This window comes from Diadema antillarum, unplaced genomic scaffold, assembly GCF_040938485.1.
Source record: "Diadema antillarum isolate AM-2024a unplaced genomic scaffold, OU_Dant_1.0 scf00000128, whole genome shotgun sequence".
Taxonomy (NCBI): Eukaryota; Metazoa; Echinodermata; class Echinoidea; order Diadematoida; family Diadematidae; genus Diadema; species Diadema antillarum.
Genome location: NW_027271017.1, coordinates 5,556,710 through 5,574,832, shown reverse-complemented (window position 1 = coordinate 5,574,832; position 18,123 = coordinate 5,556,710). Strand labels below are relative to the sequence as shown.

The following is an 18,123-nucleotide window of genomic DNA, read 5'->3' as shown; positions in this document are numbered from 1 at the left end:
CAATCCTACCCTGAGCTTACACCCGTGGACAAATGTTTTGCCGTGGATGTATCTCTACACAATCGTTTGTATGTAGTTTCCTATTATTATGAGATGATGATGATGATGATGATGATGATGATGATTATGATGATGATGATGAGTAGTATGTAGTTGTTGTATTATCATTGTCAATATTATTACCATATTCATTCATTCATTTCGTTTATTTAATTTCCAACAATGCAAAACATTTTCATACACAAAATAACACAATACCAATACAATGTAGTAGCAAAGAAAAATATGTGAAGTTAACAATACTACGCATCACAAAAGCAAATGAAAATTGAAGTAAAATTAAAGTTGCAGGAAATGGAGGAGACATGCTGAAAACAATGATGACAACATATTGATGTTATCATCATTGTCAGTTTTATTATCATCATTCATCATCATGCAAAGTTGTGCTAGTTTGACTGCTAGCAGCTTACACAATAAATCAGGAAAATTCTCTACTCATACCTATGCTTCTTGTTTGCCCCAGATCCGCAGGAACCTGCCCGACGTGCTGCTATCAACCATGAACATCCTGTACACCAAGTACCGCTCCTGTCGCAGCAGCGGCACGCAGAGTCCACATGCCAGGGCCGGCCAGCGCAAAGAAGATGGCGGCAAGGAATCGGTGAGTATTTTCCACCTCGACACCTTCCACACGTCGGTTTTTTTTTTTTTTTTTTTTGCTATTTTGACGAAGTAACTTCAGTAAGGTCTTTAATTCACTTTTCCTTGATCTTTTTTCCACACATGCGACCCCCATATGTGATATTTTCAAAGTTGCAAGGTTATACCACCGGCTAAGTTCGTAACCTCTCTGTTCAGTGTGTATTTAGATATGTCAGTAGACCACTCAGTGCTGGTCATTTTAAATTATCTGAACACAACCTCTCATGTCTGCCATTCTCTCTCACTTTCCTTTAACTACATACTGCAAATATGAAACATTGTGATACTGTGACAAAAAAATAAGCAAAACAAAGAATACTACAGAAGTGCATGTTACAACTGTGTCTATCCTTGTGTTAAGAAAGTTTGGAACTAGTGTCTTCCTTAAAGCTGATGAAGAACCAGTATTTATTACCCTTTCTTAAAAATTTCATTTAAAAGAACAAAAAGAAAATGCAGCAATGTATGATTTTATTTATGTGCCTAGTTGAATTTGCTGTAGATTATTGACAACAAAAACATCAAGTTTAGCAAAACAGAGAACTGTGAACAAATATGATGTAATGCCGTTTACTCTTTTCTTTCGTCACCCCCCCCCCCCCCAAAAAAGAAAAAAAAAATATTGCAGTATCTTGCCCACCTGAGGAAGCAAGCCAAGGCTCTCATCACGTTTGCTGGTATGCTACCCTACAGAATGCCTGGAGACACCAACGCTAGACTTGTACAGATGGAGGTCCTCATGAATTAAACATCCACGAACATTACTCCCACGTGAATGAGATCCGTAGTCAGCTCATTGAACTAATGACCCCACAGTGTATACCACATTCAAAATCAAAAAAAGTATTATGCATGATGTAACAAGACTCTCAGATGGAAAGACTGGTCGTTCACTCCCATGCTGAGGAAAGGTGAAACAATTTTGTGTGACCTCTCCGTATCGTCCATGCCGCTCCACGCATGGAAGCATGTTACTTGAGGAGATGGCAGAATAAAACGGAGGGACACCCCAAACATTTGACGCAAATTTAGCAGGAATTTTTGAAGCGTGAAGCAGGTCTCTGAAGGATTGCAGGAAAAAGAAAAGAGTGCCTTACTTTGTGTCTATTTCCACTCGAATCTGAATTCAGTTTTAAAGAAGCATACATCTATTACAAGAGCCACGGTAATGCTGTTTTGCTGCATCCATGAAATGAAATTTGACACTCAGGACAACGTGTAGACCGCTCGCACTAATGACTGTAATCTGTTCTTCTGAACCACTCACTACCATTCCACTCCTTGTGATCTGCCAGATGGTTAGTGAGATATATTGGTGGGGGAAAGAAAAAAAAAAAAAAAACTTGTGCTACAGAATTTTCAGGAGAGAATGAAGGAAAATCAAGGTATTTCCCCACAGATGTACATGTCCTCACATTGATTTTGTTCCTACTCAACAATGACGATATTTTTGGCCAAAATCAACAGTGACCTTCATAGAATTATGCTGATGGCTCTTATGAAAAATATGGTCAAAGAGGTGGGGGTTCTGAATAAGGATTTTAAGGTATCAGGTTTAAAAAAACAAACCATGCCATAATCAACATCATCAATTTCATTGTGAGTTTCAGATTGCCAAGACATGCTGCGCAAGAAACCCGACAGGAATTTGGTTTGCAGAAATTCTCATCTTCAATTTGTTGATGTGCTCTTATATAGATGGTAGATAGCAACTGGCGACTCCTTCCTTTCTTGCATGAAATTGATTTTGTATAATACCATGAAGGGCTTATTCCCCCCACCTCCCCCACCTCCCTATATCCTAGCTAGGCACTTGGGAGATTTTTCCTAATATGTGTATGTTTGTTACTGTAAAAGTGGACATTTTCGTAATGTTCAAATTTTCACGCATTTCGCGCAACCAGAAGCTAGCGTGAAATGAAAAGCACGCGAATATTTTTGCGTGCCATATGTTCCAGTGGTTGATGTCTTGAATCTGCGAAATTATAAACCTGCCAAATTCTTCGTACCCGGCCAAGCGCGAAAAATTAGTTGCCCGAAAATATCCACTTTTACAGTATGTCATGTGGACCTTGGGAGCTTCCACGTTGATTCGGGGCATTTTCTGGAGTTTTGGTTTCACTCATTAACGAGTGTCTTATTTTCGGAACTGCTTGATGGGTCAGAAGAAGATTGGTTATTTCACACTTTTATCCTTAGCATCTGGTATGAAGTGAAAAATGGATGATTTAGTTTTTATTTGGGTTATTAAGTGTGCATTTCATTCATTCACTTTTGCACACATGGATATTCACATAAAAAGGAAATCACAGGAAAACCCCTTATTATAACGAGTACCATGTTGTAAACATACTAAAAAAATCAATGGAAAAATCGAAACCGCCAAATTCATGTTGTTAAAAGCGGTACCTCGTCGTAAGCGAGCATGATAGAACGACCTTTCCCTGTACGGCCATGATATTTTAAAATAGAGGGTTTTGTCGTCAAAAGTTTGACAACCCTGTCATGTGGGAGGAGGAGAAAGGGATGACTCCACCCCTGGTGTCCTTGGGGTCCCTGTTTATGCCTGATCCAGGAGCAGAAAGCAAACTACCGATCTCAAGTCATTGACTATTTATTTGTTGGCAGCTGTACACTAATGGTATGGTGTTCCGATGTCGATCGAGGAAAAAAAAAAATGCAGAATTGGTTAAATAAATTCATTCCTGTTGAGGATCATGTTAATTTTGCTTTACGCATCCATGTCAATGTCCTGTATTTGTTTTTTGTCACCAAGTGATATTTTGGTAATAAAATTAATGAATTGAATGGAAAAACTTTGGTGTCTTTCGATTTGTTCAGCAATGCTTGAGGGAAGGTGAAAAGATGACACTTTTGACAAAGTTGACAATGATGACAATTTTGAATGTTGTGTCTGGATTTATTTTCATGGTTGTGGTTTTAACATTTTGAACACAGCTCTTAGTGAAGTAGGGTCTACATCCTTCAGAATTCAAAGGAGAATGAAACCAAAATATAAGTGAATTGAGCAAATGCAGCAATATTAGTAGAACACATCATTTAAGTTTGAGGAAAATTGGACAATCTTTATCTCTTACTTTGTCTTCCAGGGGTTACAGAATATTACAGTCAACCCTGCTTAAGTTGACCTCGCATAAGTCGAAAAATCGCCTAAGTTGAAGGTCTTTTCATGTCCTCTTCTCTTTATATTCTATTGATTTTAATCCCTCACAAGTAAAATTTTCTCTAAGTTGAAGCTATTTCTTCTTCGACTTGGGCAACGAATACTGTAATTTGAATATAGTTAAGAATTGATTTCATTCTCAACTTCCATAGTCGAAGAAGGATTAATTCTAGACTTTTTTTCATATCTGGTGAATCAGATTATATTTCAAAGTTTGGACTTCATCAAGTCCCCACACTAGACTACAGTGGATCCACTGGTGCACCACAACTCTCAAAAATCACACATGAAAGCCGTCTTGTAAGTTGTGCAATGGGCACAATTCCATAACAATAACTTTTTATTTGCAGTGAAGTATAAATACAAGCTATGTACAACTGAAACTTTTTTTGTTGATATAATCATCCAAGAGAGGGCTCACTTCAGATTGGAGCACTTTACAGATACTGTCTAAGAGAAAAAAAGAAAAAAAAATCACAATTGACTGAAACACACAAAGTCTGAATACATTTTATCATCTCATTGGTCAAACTGCTTGTGTAATATAATATTACACGTAGGTAACACTGCAAAAAGTGAAAAAAAGTACTATCACTGATTATTACAAAGATATTCACATAAGAAGACATGCTACCCTTTCTTTAACCATAAATGCCATCATTTCTCTGGCTCTGAGACTTGTGGTACTGCAGTTATTTTTGTCCTGTTCTACACCGTTACGCACTCTTTCAGTCCTTATCAAGAGTGTAGAGTGCACACTGAAGTCATGTTCACATAGCTGTCACCAATGACAAATATGATCTTGTCCATCAAGATCCATACATTATAGCAAACTTATTGAAGCTCGGTACAGCTCGCTCTAAACATCAGGAATAGGCAAAACATTTTGTCCCCCAAAGTTTTATCGGAGCAATTTGGTATCAAGTAAACATCAATTCACCTCAGTGTAGATACACTTTTTTTTTTTCTTCCTTTTTCCAAACCATGCAGACAAGGCATCAACAACAGAATTTTCTTTTTCCAACAAGGTAATTTTTCAGGTCCCATTCTTTTTATATTGTTTCGGTTTTATCCCAGATAATACGAGATAATATCAGGGACATTTCAGTGGTCCAACCCAGCTTGCTATAACACAGTTCCCCTCTACAAAGCTGCTTGAAGGCATGTACTCCTCGTGGGTGTGATATTTCATAAATTTAGGTGGAATTAAGTTCACATAGAGTATGCAGCACAGCATGGAGAAGGTGTTATTGCTTGGCACACTTCACCTCTGTAATTTCCCATCATCAGCCCATCAGCCCATCCCCCCATCCCCCCCCCCTAGAAAGAGAGGGACTTTTCTGTACTGCATTTTGTGTCCTTTCATTTGACTGGTAGAACAGGGGGCATGCTTCTGTACTAACATAATCACAGATAACATCAAAAACCTGAATGAGATTCTTAGGAGGTGCCTGTGCAATCACTTGACGAGCGGGTGACGATATTGGATGCTTCAATGAAGGTAAACTGATCGGTGCACATCAAGTTTATGCATTTTGGCAGACATAGGAACATACTGGCTGAGAGCAGCCCGACAGAACCAGGCAGGCTAAATTAGCCGTCACTAATGTGTGACAAGCACTGCTTCTTAACTTCTGCTTCGAGCATGTACGATGATTAGCAATGCCTTAGAGCATGGGGGAAAAACCTGATTAGAGGTATTGAAAATGCAAATTACATTAACGACAAGAATGATAAGATAAACAAAACAAAAAGCAAAAAACTGGAAATTAGAATAAGCTCAAGTAAAAAAAACACATGTCCATTTAACACATCCAACACAGATTGTCATTGCTTTGACAAGTCGATATTATTTATGGAATTTTTTTTCCCTCTTGCTAATGTCACAAGAAAGAGGCTTCTTTAAGAAGTGAATGAAGAATACATTGCTAACATTATGCCAGGGCTGAATGCCAAAATTACCAAACATTTCAAAAAACACGGAACATTTAGTTCTTTTTTAAGTACTACCAGTAGTTTTAGCAGTGATTTACATGTTTCTCTTTGTAAAAGAGGCAGCAATATTACAGGGCTCTCATGAATACCATAAAGCCATGCTTTTATCAGAAGCGCATTGTGTTAATGTCATCATCTTGAGTCATCATCGATGCATAAATCAAACTTGTATCCCACACACGGATTTATACAAAGGATGAATTTCAGACAGCCGAGTAGATAGCGACACTCACAGATAAATATGTGAGTGGTCTCAAATGTTTGCTAGCAGCTACCTGGTGTACCAGAAAGTACCCACATGGGGACTTTACATTATTTGGGAGGGTTTAAGGCTAATGCAATTTCAAGGTAAAAACAAAAATGTAGCCAGAATGACAACATTAACAATGCTTCCACACAAAAGGCTGTTGCTACAGACCATCTACTGCTACAATAAATGTAAGTTGCACGTACATAAGTATTCTACATTCTCTCACTCTATTTCTATCTGACATAGGAAGGGCGTAATGTACTATAAATCACCAAGGGACGGAATAATGATTGTTTTCTTCTCTAATCTAAATCAAGGTGCTGGTCTTTTGTGTCCATGCTGTCCAAAAGGTTTGTCTGGTATTTGAAATAAAGAGTACTGCAGTGTTAAATACACAAAAATTATTTGGATTGATAAATTGTTCAGTCTAATGATTATTCTTGATTATTGATAAGTGGCTGTATGCTATTGCTTGATGTAAAGCTGGCATCTTTCTCAGCACATTGATAAAATTCCTTGCATCCTAGAGTACCACACTTAGTAAGTACTGAATCATTTCTCATAGACACTACATAAATGCCAAATTTGCACATTCCTTTTTATGATACACATGTAAGCACATAATCAAGGGGTACATGCACATATGATACATTCTTCCTATCCCTGGCATAGCCCTATAGAGCGACAGAAGTACTTTATATTTTGTAATGCCACATATCACAGCTGAATTATATCAGTGCTGAATTACAACAACGCAATTCTTCAAATGTTTAACTTCTAGGAAGGGATGTGTTGAAAGTATTCAAAATTAAGTACTTTATATACATTCCAGGGTTTGTGCCATCTGAGATAATCTAACTGCTTGAGTTCTGGTACTGTGCTTGCAACATATACTCGGCATCGATGAGAATCCCTACTCGAAAGTTTTGTGTCTAAAAAAGTTTACAATGATCTGAGGATCAAATACAGTCTAATTGGAATTTGATGTGTAATCCAGTTTAATGGGACATACAGTAGTTCTCCCCATTACCATTATCAAAGTATTGATTTTGACTGAAATGACATCATGAAATATATGATAACACTTTTGATCTCCTATCAAGTCCACTGTAAAACCAGAAATTTTTGCATGCATGAAATTTTCACAAATTTTACGAGCTAAGGTTCACCGAATTAAAATGCACGCGAAAGTTCTTGTCTATACATTTACACATTGAATGTCAGTGGCAATTTGTGAAAATTTAATGCCGCCAATATTTGTGGTTTTACAGTACTCTAGTTTCAGCTAACTCCTAAATTCCACTTCTTGCAGTACAGGTACACAACTCAATTAAATTTAGCAGATTCATTTGGCCTACATTTGAAGTTCATCATGAGAGCTTTTCCGACTTTTATTTCACGGCTCACTCACATTTGTCTTTTAAAAATCCCGAAACGCCAGCACTTAAGGAAAGCTGGTGATGTATTCCTGCTACGACCATTAATACCCCGAGTCACAGGAGAGATGCCAATCTTGGTTTACTGGTCAGCACACTCTCATGGCATACACATATTTGTTCCCTGGCAACTGAGTCACCTTTATCAATTGTGCCTTTACCATTTGGTTAAGTTGCCTCTGAAGAAAAGAAGACAGCTAGTAGCCTTGACTCCAAATTTTCAATACCAATGTGACAAAAACAAATAGTCAAGCGTACCTGAGTCACTACAATCTTGCTATCCACATGCACTAGTGACAGTGATTGAGAGTGTACGGGCACAGATTAGATTGTAAGATTATTTCATTTCAAGTATTCGGGGGCAAACTTTATTAATTTAAGATATTTCAAGTGATCTGCCCGGAGAGCTTTTCAAGGATACCATATCTCAGCAATCACTGTTCTTGCTTCATCTGCCACATCCCCCTAACAATAATATAATCCTTGCACTCTTAGCATACAGACTTGAAATATGGCATCACACTCTCCTTTTTCTCCTCCTCCCATGCTCCCACCCCACCCCCACCCCGTTTATAAACTCTATACACTCTATCTGCACACTGTGAGGCAGAAAATTAATATGCAAATGAAAAATGCCACCAATTTGCAAGACTAGCGATCCACATTATTGATTTGGCTTAACATTTGCACTATGCTGCCTCATGCATTGTACCAACAACATTGGAAATGGAACGTTTAGCAACACTGCACTTTTCTTAATAGCTTTTTTCTATCTAGAGAGAGAAAATGTGTAATATATGAAAACGAAATATCAAACAGATATTGAATTGCCAGTTGATATTAAACTATGTAGGCCGCCACACTCCCTCACTCTCCCTTGGGTGGTTATTTGGCCGGACCTTGCTCGCTCCGACTGGATGTCGATGATGAAGACGGCGATGAGGAGGAGGAGGAGGAAGTGGGTGGACCTGAGGCGGGTGTCGACGTCGTGGTCGATGCTGTATGTTTTGAGGCACTATCTACACTGAATGGCGTCACGATGATACCGGCTCCTAGATCAATAGAAGTGCCCTCCTTGTCCTGTGGTGTAACAGAATGAGAAATAGTTTGTTCTCGAGATCTTACCAACATGTGCAAACAATTACTAAAAATGGCTGTCTCACTCTGCATTTTCCAAAACTTGAGAGCATTTAGCAAACAACAAACAAAATTTCTTACAACTGAATACCTTTTTGGAGGGATGAAATCAGTACACAAGTCCCAATGTTTCAAAATGACTTGATATATACTATATCCCAGGGACAGATCCAGGAATTCCGTAAAGGGAAGGCGTCTTTACAAAATTAAAGAAGGGTTTCGCGCCCGGTGCGTCCCCCTCTGGATCCGTCAACGTATCCTAAAGCTATTAATAAATTAACAATATATTTTTTTTGTAATCATATAAACACACAATTCGTCGGGTGCCCGTGCATTGGCCGCTAACGCAATACAATTTGTATTGCGTTAGCGGCCAATGCACGGGCACCCGACGAATTGTACCTCATTTTTCTATATAAAAGTCACAGCTCATTGAGTTGAATTACCTGTGGGTATAAATATATAGGGTATAAATGTAAAGTTACCTCATGACAATCATGGCTCAGTGATATGTTATGCATTCTGTATGTATGAATATATAAAATGTTATTACTAGCAACTGTGAACTCTGTTGGCTTGACAGGCCTTTACTTTATCAACAATCAATTAGTACCATTGCACAGAATTACAACATGATCAAGAATAGGAAAGCTAACAAGTATCATACAACTGTAGCTAAATTCAATAACTGAATTCTAAGTGTGCTGAACTTTGGAGCATGCTCAGATAGTCATCTGTGCTGGAAAATTATGTTGAAGGCCATTATAATGAACAAAACCTATAAGAAAGTGTGCCTGAAGCACCTCCAAAGTTCTGAGTAATTGTGACCCTGCTTCACAATTCCTGAAAAAAAAAACCCACCTTGCATGGGTTTATAATCCCTTAATAGGCCTGAAAGTTGATGATATCCAATGTTAGGTATTTTGTCAAGGAGCAACCAATCTCAAGTTTGGAAGAATATATTACTCTATTTGATAGTTTTGTAGACCTGAAATCCCTTGGTCTGACATTGTTTTCCTTCACTGTCTATGCCCACCGGACACATCAAAGTTTACATGAAAACCTTACAGTACCTCTTCAAAACAGTCAGTAGTAATTAGTATACACTTTAATTTTAATCATGAAGAGAGTGCTTCATAATCAAGTTTCATAATCATTCCATAATCCCTTCGTAGCAGTTACTACAGAGTTTCATTTTTTTTCTTCTTCTTAATGCACCTTACAAGCTGAGTCAGCACAGCTCAACAGAGTGATAACTTTTAAAGCCCTTTTCCGAAAATAAGCAGCACATCGCAAGGTTGGATTAAATGCTATCCCTTCTTTCACTTGGTTAGGTCAATCAATTCGCATGAGCTACTGTGTACACAATTTCACAGATGAAAATCACTTCTTTCAAAAATCTGCCCTTGCGCTAAAAGTTCATATCTGGTGACTTTTTGTTGGCTTTGTGATGCAAGGTCATGATCAGAATGCAGGGACTGGCATTCCTTCATGTTTGAAGAAGAAAAGAAGAGAAAAAAGATAATCATTCAAGTTGTAAGCCACTGCCATTAATATCTAGCACTTTATAAACCACATACAAACAATATGTTTCTGAAATAATAAGTTTAATCTGTGCCGATGACATTCTTTCAAAAGGTCAAACGAAAGGTCAATCAAAGATGGAAAACTGTCGGGACTGAAAAAAAGACAAAATCACATCTCAACATATGATGGTGGTTTCTTGCAGCATGAGATTTTATTCTAAGCTCACACATGATTTGTTGTGAAAAAAAAAATATCAGAATGCATGATATTGAGGCTAAACATGATGCATACAAGTGTGTACAACCAGCCAGTTTCATTTTGTCTGTTTCTTTATGTGTTTGTTCTTGCTGAATAAAGTCAAAGATATGAGATGAAATACAGGATTTAGCAGGAAAGAAAGTTTGCTTCACATCTTCTAGATATCGTAAGGCAGTCCTAAATAAATCTTGCAGGTCATACATTTGCATTTTGGATGGCAGGCATAGGACATTTATATACATGTGTGCAACATGCATGCAACAGAAGATGACACAGCAGCTTTAAAGGATGAGTGTATTTCCTTTAAAAAAAAAATTGTTAACATAAAGGAATGCCTTCTATAAAGGCAAGCATCACAGCTATTGTAAAGGGCATCCACGGCCACGGTCACATGTATGGCAGTGGGAAGAACTAGAGGCCTTCTTCACCGAGTCTGTTTAGCATTGATAACAATCTGTCCTTCGTCATGCCCTACATGTATTTATTCGCCCGAGTTCATGTTCGGGTTGATTCTCGCTCGTATCAGCACGTGCTTCCCTGGCGAGTCCACACTACTCTAGGTCTCTGAGAGACTCAGCATCTACATCAACAAGTGCCTTAGTAACGAGGCTTACGCACAGTCTCTGCAAGATTCCTACAAATTCAACCTGGGTGAAACCAGCGGCAGATCAAGGAATTCCGTACAGAGGGGTGGGGAGCGCAAAGCAAGGGAGCGTAGGGACAGAGCCCAGGCCAGGGGCGGTGCTGCATTTTTGAAAGTGCTTACCACTTCTGAGGTTAATCAGCTGACAAGCAAAAAAAAATCAATAAGATAAAAAATAATAAAAGGTTTAAGTGCACATTTTCTCCTGCCACTTCCAGGTTTCATCAGCTGTGTGTCTCCCTTCCCCTTCCATTCTTTTTCATCTTTGTTAAGATGATCATCTTTCTTCAGATCTACCACTGGTTACTCATGAGAATATTCTGGAAATGAGATACTCTGTGGACGAGCGGCAAAATTTGACTCTCTCGGGGAGACATTTGCATCATTTCCCAATACTCTCATATTAAACATAAATTACATGTACGAAAACATTCTCATCCTTACATAAATTCTAAGGAAGTACCATCCACTGAACTTGGCCTCATGCAAACAATTAATCACATGAAGTTCCCATTTTTCATGGAATCCATTTAGCAAAACAAGCAGGAAATACTAATGATGCACAGCTAGTGCACATTGCTCAATTTCAAAATGCAAAGATAATAAGCCCTCAATCAAGTTCTAATCAACACAGTCAGCTGGCTCTGATTTTTCCCAATCTCTGGCTCTGAGAGCCACCACAAACTTTGAGGAAACAAACAGAGCAATACACATTTAGCTCTTCCGACTGACTTTTTGGCTTTCCGCAAATCTGGGTCACGTAACAGGGCAGAAGGATCTTTGAAGTCACGATTACAGTTGTCTTCAGTTTGACCCCAAAGTGTGCAGTGCACCCAGTCAAGGCTGGGTCTCTTGGTTTTCACACAGATTACATTTTAGACACAAGCAGGGCAAGGGCGGATATGTAAATGATTAAAATACTCACTGCTTTGAAATCCAGCATCAGCTCTTTGAATGCTAGGAAGTCACTGAAAGTGAAGAGGATCTCGAAGATTTCTCCCTCCAGTTTGTCTTTCCTCTTCCTGTGGAGATCAGTGGGAGAAAAAGGACAGTGGAACTAAGTCTGTTGCATTGTCTTGATGGTACAACTGTGGCTTAAAATGCTTCAAATCACAGCCTTATACTATCAATATTCTTGCTCGAGAAGCGACGGGAAAGCTAAAGTACTTGAAGCCGTTTTACATTAAAGTTATGTGTACCATACAGTTGTAGGTGCTTTGCCATCTTTGGTCCTTTTGCTACCTAAATCCCTACGGAACTTCGCTGCAATAACGGCCATCTTATGATCATTAAATTGGTACCCCTGAATTTCACAGCTTATCTTCTATAGGAGAAAGATCAGATGTAACTAAACAACAACAACAACAAATAAATAAAATGTTGATTTGGGAGGGAAACAGAATGCTTATTCTTCTACAGCATGTTGTCAATGTCAGAACAAGTCATGAATTTAGAAATAAAGAGGCTTTTGAAAATTCTGGTACTGAAAACATTTCATGTGAATAACAAAGAGCTTCAAATGGAAGAGTTTTTACAGTACTTTTCCTTACTGAAAAAGTAAAAATGAATACTGTAAAATGAGGAATGTTTGTGTGCATTTTAATTTTGCAAGAGCCAAGATTCGCAAAATTAAAATGCATGCAAAAGTTCTTGTCTACACTATCAATGCACTGAATGTTAGAGGCAACTCGCAAAAAAATTCATGCCATGAAAAAGGCTGTAGGCTCCAATTTGCAAAAATTTTATGCCGCGAAAATATTGTGTTTTACAGCAGAAAAAAATGAGAATAAGTAAGATACATTTCGTACAGCAGTAAACAACTGGTACAAGATTACAAGATTGTGGTTTCTGAGACTGAAAGGTTTAAGGGGTGGCTCTCATTTCCCAAACTCTACAAAGTGAAGTCATCTGACATCAGTACAAAGCTTGTCAAAGGTGTTTGTGAAGTCTTTCAGTCACAAGGAAACATAAAAGATTACAATCCATATTTCAGAGACAAGAATATGATCACAATCAGGTAGATCCTTTCATTTAAACACATCCCAATCAATATGCAGCATAGCATTATACAGGCACGTTATCAAAATATCTATGGCACATCAATGTATAGCTATGCTAAAACTGAATGAGAACGCGGGGGGGGGGGGGGGGGGGGGGGGGGTGGGTTGCCTAAAATGGTAAATGGAAATTATGCTATTTCATTCCATATAAAGTTTATAAAAGATTTAACTGTTGATTTATTAACAAGCAATAATTCATCATCTGGTGCATGCATCATCTACAGGTCAGAGAGAGAGAGAGAAAAAAAAGTTGTGACATATTCAACCCTAAGACTGTATTTGAGATTTATGTCAAAGACATTCAAAGTATCTAAAATTCCTTTAGCACCTATAGATGCTAAAACTTAATGAAAGGTGGGGGAGTTTTGGTTAAAATGGTGACTGTAAATTATGCTTTAACTGTTTCATTCCATCCTAAAGTTTATAAAAAGGTTTCAGTGCCACTCTAAAATGGGTAAAAATGCTCCTCTGGTGTAGGTGTGATCTATAGGTCATAAAGGAAAAACAATGGGACATACAATATTCAACCAAAGACTGTCTTTGAAATTTCTCTTAGAGACACTCCATGTATCTAGAATTCCTTTGTACCTGCACTACAAGTGAATGAGAAGGCTGGGGGTGGTTAAAATGACAAATGTGAATAATGCTTTTGCTGTTTCATTCCATCATAAAGGTTATATCAAAAGATTTCATTGCCCATCTAAAGTAAGTAGAAAATACACATCTAGTGTAGGTGTCACCTACAGGTCAGACAAAAAAAAAAAGTGACATTTTCAACCCTAAGAGCATCTTTGAGAATTCTGTCAGAGACACACGGTGTGTCCCAAAACAACATGTGATTCCCGCATCCGAGTGGAGCCGACTTTTAAGGCGTGTCTAAGTCGTGGATTAACAATAGGAGAGCACAGCTTTAGGTTACATTACCCTTTTGTGTATGTTGCCCCTGTTTTTCCCCCGCCTACAATTAGAGCACCCACCAACCCCGGCATGTTGATGACAATCAGCCGCAAGATAGGTGTGAGTAATGTTCGCAAGGCAACGCAGCATGACAGTCACAGACATTGCACATAAAACCACAGAAATCATCATGCGAATGTGAGCAGGTGACATGACTGATTCTATCTTCTACGTCTAGCCTCGGCGAGCATCTGTGTTAATCAAATAAATGTTCAGCGGTTGAATAACTCAACATTTCAACGAGCAAGAGTCACACGACGAAAACTGGCCAAACAGGAACTGTGTAATGTTCAGATGACCTAATGTCATTTAATACACTTTGTTGATAATACTGTTACTAGCGTGCACAGCACCATCTTTAATACATTAAGCACTGCAATTTATCAACCATTACCAAATCTTGTAAATTACAGTTCACAATTACTTTTTTTTTTGTTCATGAGAAAAATATTATTTGTTTGTTTGCCTGCTTGTTTTTTGTTTTTGTGGGTTTGGTTTTTTTTTTGCATGTGATTTTGTTGTATTCTTGCAAAAACACTTTTTTTTTGTTGCTGATGAAAATTACATTACAAATTTAATTGAATTTACTTTAATTCAAATCAAATGTATCAAGGAGACAGATCACAGCTCTCCTTTTATTTTGTACATAGAAAGATCACAAAAATCACGCCTTTGGTTGATGATTTTAGAAACTATGATTCCTTCTGAAATCATCATTGTTTGCTCATTGCAACACACAGACACACATACACAAACACACACACACACACACACACACACACACACACACACAATGATGATAAATATTGCTAGGGCTAAGAAAAAGCCATGCCATAAAGAAACTGGTGGGGCCAGGGCAGTTATTGTAAACAAATAAACAAACAAACAAACAAAGTGACAGACAGACAGACAAACAAACAAACAAACAAACGAGAAGATGGGGAGACAACAAAGATGAAAGGAAGTCAAAATCGGAAAGAAAAAGAGGCGATGGACATAACAAAAAAAAGCAGCAGAAAACGGATACAAAAATACGAAGGAAGAGGAGGAGGAGGGTAGGCAAATAAAACATAGAATTCAGACAGGACATGGAAGGTCTATGTGGAGAATAGCAATAAAATGGGAAAAAGAAAAAGAAGCAAATACTTAAAAAGGACAAATTGGACAGACTGAGACATAGAGAAAAAGGAGGAAGAGTGAGGGGGGGGGGGAAGAAAGGACAGGGGACAACTCAGTACTGGATGAGCATTTATATGCAATGACAACTTACGCTAATTGCTTGAGAAATTCATCCATACAAAAGGATGGTATCCTCGCCACAAGCTGTTCCTCGATGTACTTCTCTATAAGGCTAGTCTGTGGAGTGACACACGATGCAAAGACACACGATTAATATCTTCCAGGTATATGAGACATCTTCATGGAAAAATATTAGTTACCCCCTGCTTGTTCACATACTAGTAATACATGAAACAGAATATAGCACCAGACAGTAGATATTTCCTGTATCACATGAGAACAAGCAGGGGGCAAGGATTTTCTTTTAGTGTAATGTTATTGGTAATCTTTTTTAATGAAAATATAGACCCCTAATCCATGCATTTATTTCAGAAACTTAAGCTTACCCATCACTTGTGCTTTCTTGTGTTTCTTTCATAACTGCCACTGTACGGTGCTGCCAGCTAGTAGGTTATTATAACAATTCGAGTTCTTGCAGCTGTCGTGCGTGCAAATTATGAATAACACAAACAATGCAAAAGAGGGAACACTATGACAGCAATGACCTCATTCATTTAATATGGGATATTGATATATTGCATGATTGATTGACCAATCAGATTACAGAATTTCCCATCACTAAAAGATTATATTTTGCCTACCAATTCCCTGCTTTAACTAGATTGGTTAATATGCTCTTGACATACCATATTTGTACCCATTCATATTACCCCTTCTTCCAGTATTTTGCTGTCCCTCTCATATCGCAATGAACAAAACAGACGGCAATGCGGCTTGATTCCATATCCTTCATCAACTCAAACACACATACAAATTGTACATATCAGAAGAATAAACACATGAAGACAGCAGCAACTGACATTTTAAATTGTATCATAACTGCATTAGAAATCTCATGAAGCCCACACAATACATGTGCTCTCATAACATACTGTAAAATTCCTACCAGGAACACTCCTACCATACATGCACAGTTCATCTTTTTTTTTTCCAAGTCTGAAAGCAAATCCAAACAATAATTCCTCAAACACACATCCCTCATCAAATTCTGGTTTAGAGGTGTTTGTTCTCCAATCAAGTTTCCCTACATTTTGAGTGCTCATTTGTTATTTGAAAAGTTTGACCATCAAACATGAAAGAAGAGAAGAAGGAGCCTAGCTTCTAACATGGTGTGTGCATCCTGTAGGTATACTTGCATATCAGGGAACACAGATTTGCTTGTTTCATTAACAGTCCATGGAGTTTGTGACATAGCTGTTGCGCTTGAAAGGAATGCTGTCAGCAGTAAGTGGTTGGCAAAGGACACACATTCCTCTGTCTTCACAGAGGGTATTAAACTCTGAATGAAACCCATTTCAGACAATTATTATTACAAACAGTTTCTTCCGCAAAGTGTGTGAAACCCCTCCCCCTAAACAGGTCTGTGAAAGGAAGTCACACACGCACTCACTGGGGAATTCTGGTCAAAAGGAAACAGAAACAAAGCAGTGTATGATTTTATAATTCAGCAAATGCCTCAAAAGATTGGGAGTCTCTCAAGGTGTCCCCATGCAGTTCAACACTTCCCCCCCCCCCCCCCATTACTTAAGAGGTAAGGGAAAGGCCAGGAAGATTCATTCACAAGATTATGACTTATAGCCCCCTGGGATTCGGAATCGGCCGGCAAAATCTGATGATGAAAGATCAGGAGATGGGGTTCTTCTCCGAGCAAAGCTGAAAATGTCTCTGGAACAGACGAGGTTAATGCTTTATCTCCGGTATCATATGTCATATAACGGTACCTGCTATATAACATATATATTTTGTCACTCTCTGCCCTTTATTTGACACCCTCTGTAATCATCACACTGTATTATGTCTTGTCTGCTTTTAAGAAACACCATTTTTGGTTCTCCTTTTATTTTTGTTTCTAGTTCAGCTGACCTGATGCATTCAGTCTGATGTCTGTGTAGCACACATTTCCCACAAAGCAAGTGGATGAAGTACACTGTTGTCAATGGGTTAATGGGAGGGTTTCCCTTTACATGCCATCCAAATTCCACCATATTCTAAAGTTAAGAAGCATTTCTTAAATTGATTTTTTTCATGTTCTTGTATACAGAATACACCATTGATAAACCCTTTTTGTGGCAACACTCATACTGACAGTACACCCATGGGGGCAGGGGGGAACAAAAAACACCTTTGCTGCAAAATAGTTTTAACTTCTTTTCATAAGATTTGTTGACTTTTTGATTATTATTATGATTTCAAATGTGGCCTGATGAAAACACTGCATACAAAATCTGAAATACAGAAAAACCTTGTGTTGACGATCATCATGTTTTTGTAGGAAATTGAACAGTATTGATTCCATGCACTCTAAAACCATTTCACAGTGCTCTAACATACATTTTAAGTACATGTAAAACCAAGAATATTTGCATTCATCTTCATTTCGCAAATTTTTTTTGTGAGAGCCAAGATTCGAAGTTCTTGTCTACAATATATGCACTGAATGCCTGTGACAATTCACAAATTTTTCATGCTATGAAAAAGGCCGTCTGTTCCAATTCATGAAAATTTCATGCTGTGATAATATCTTGCTTTACAGTACTGGTACACAAAGTTTGCCATTAAAATATGTACACTGATCTACAGCACGCCATTGGCAATCATTACATTATTAATTACACATTATGATACTGCTTTAATATCACACTGGTTTACAAGTGCCATATGCAATCTGCATT

General features: G+C 38.1%; 2 protein-coding genes across 2 annotated transcripts in view; one reads left to right on the top strand and one right to left on the bottom strand.

The window, feature by feature from the left end:
• The window catches only part of LOC139720425 (nuclear pore complex protein Nup93-like), a 41,840-nt gene extending 39,855 nt beyond the window's left edge, over positions 1-1,985 (top strand). Inside the window, exons 19-20 of the mRNA XM_071631785.1 lie at positions 527-664; positions 1,334-1,985. Of these exons, the coding sequence (XP_071487886.1) occupies positions 527-664; positions 1,334-1,453 (258 nt within the window). The 3' untranslated portion in view covers positions 1,454-1,985. The remainder of the gene's footprint in view (positions 1-526; positions 665-1,333) is intronic.
• A 6,338-nt stretch (positions 1,986-8,323) lies between these two features.
• LOC139720423 (ADP-ribosylation factor-like protein 2-binding protein) overlaps positions 8,324-18,123 on the bottom strand; it is a 33,415-nt gene continuing 23,615 nt past the window's right edge. Inside the window, exons 5-7 of the mRNA XM_071631783.1 lie at positions 15,423-15,508; positions 12,061-12,157; positions 8,324-8,650 (exon numbers count right to left, since the gene is read on the bottom strand). Coding sequence (XP_071487884.1) covers positions 8,456-8,650; positions 12,061-12,157; positions 15,423-15,508 — 378 coding nt within the window. The 3' untranslated portion in view covers positions 8,324-8,455. The remainder of the gene's footprint in view (positions 8,651-12,060; positions 12,158-15,422; positions 15,509-18,123) is intronic.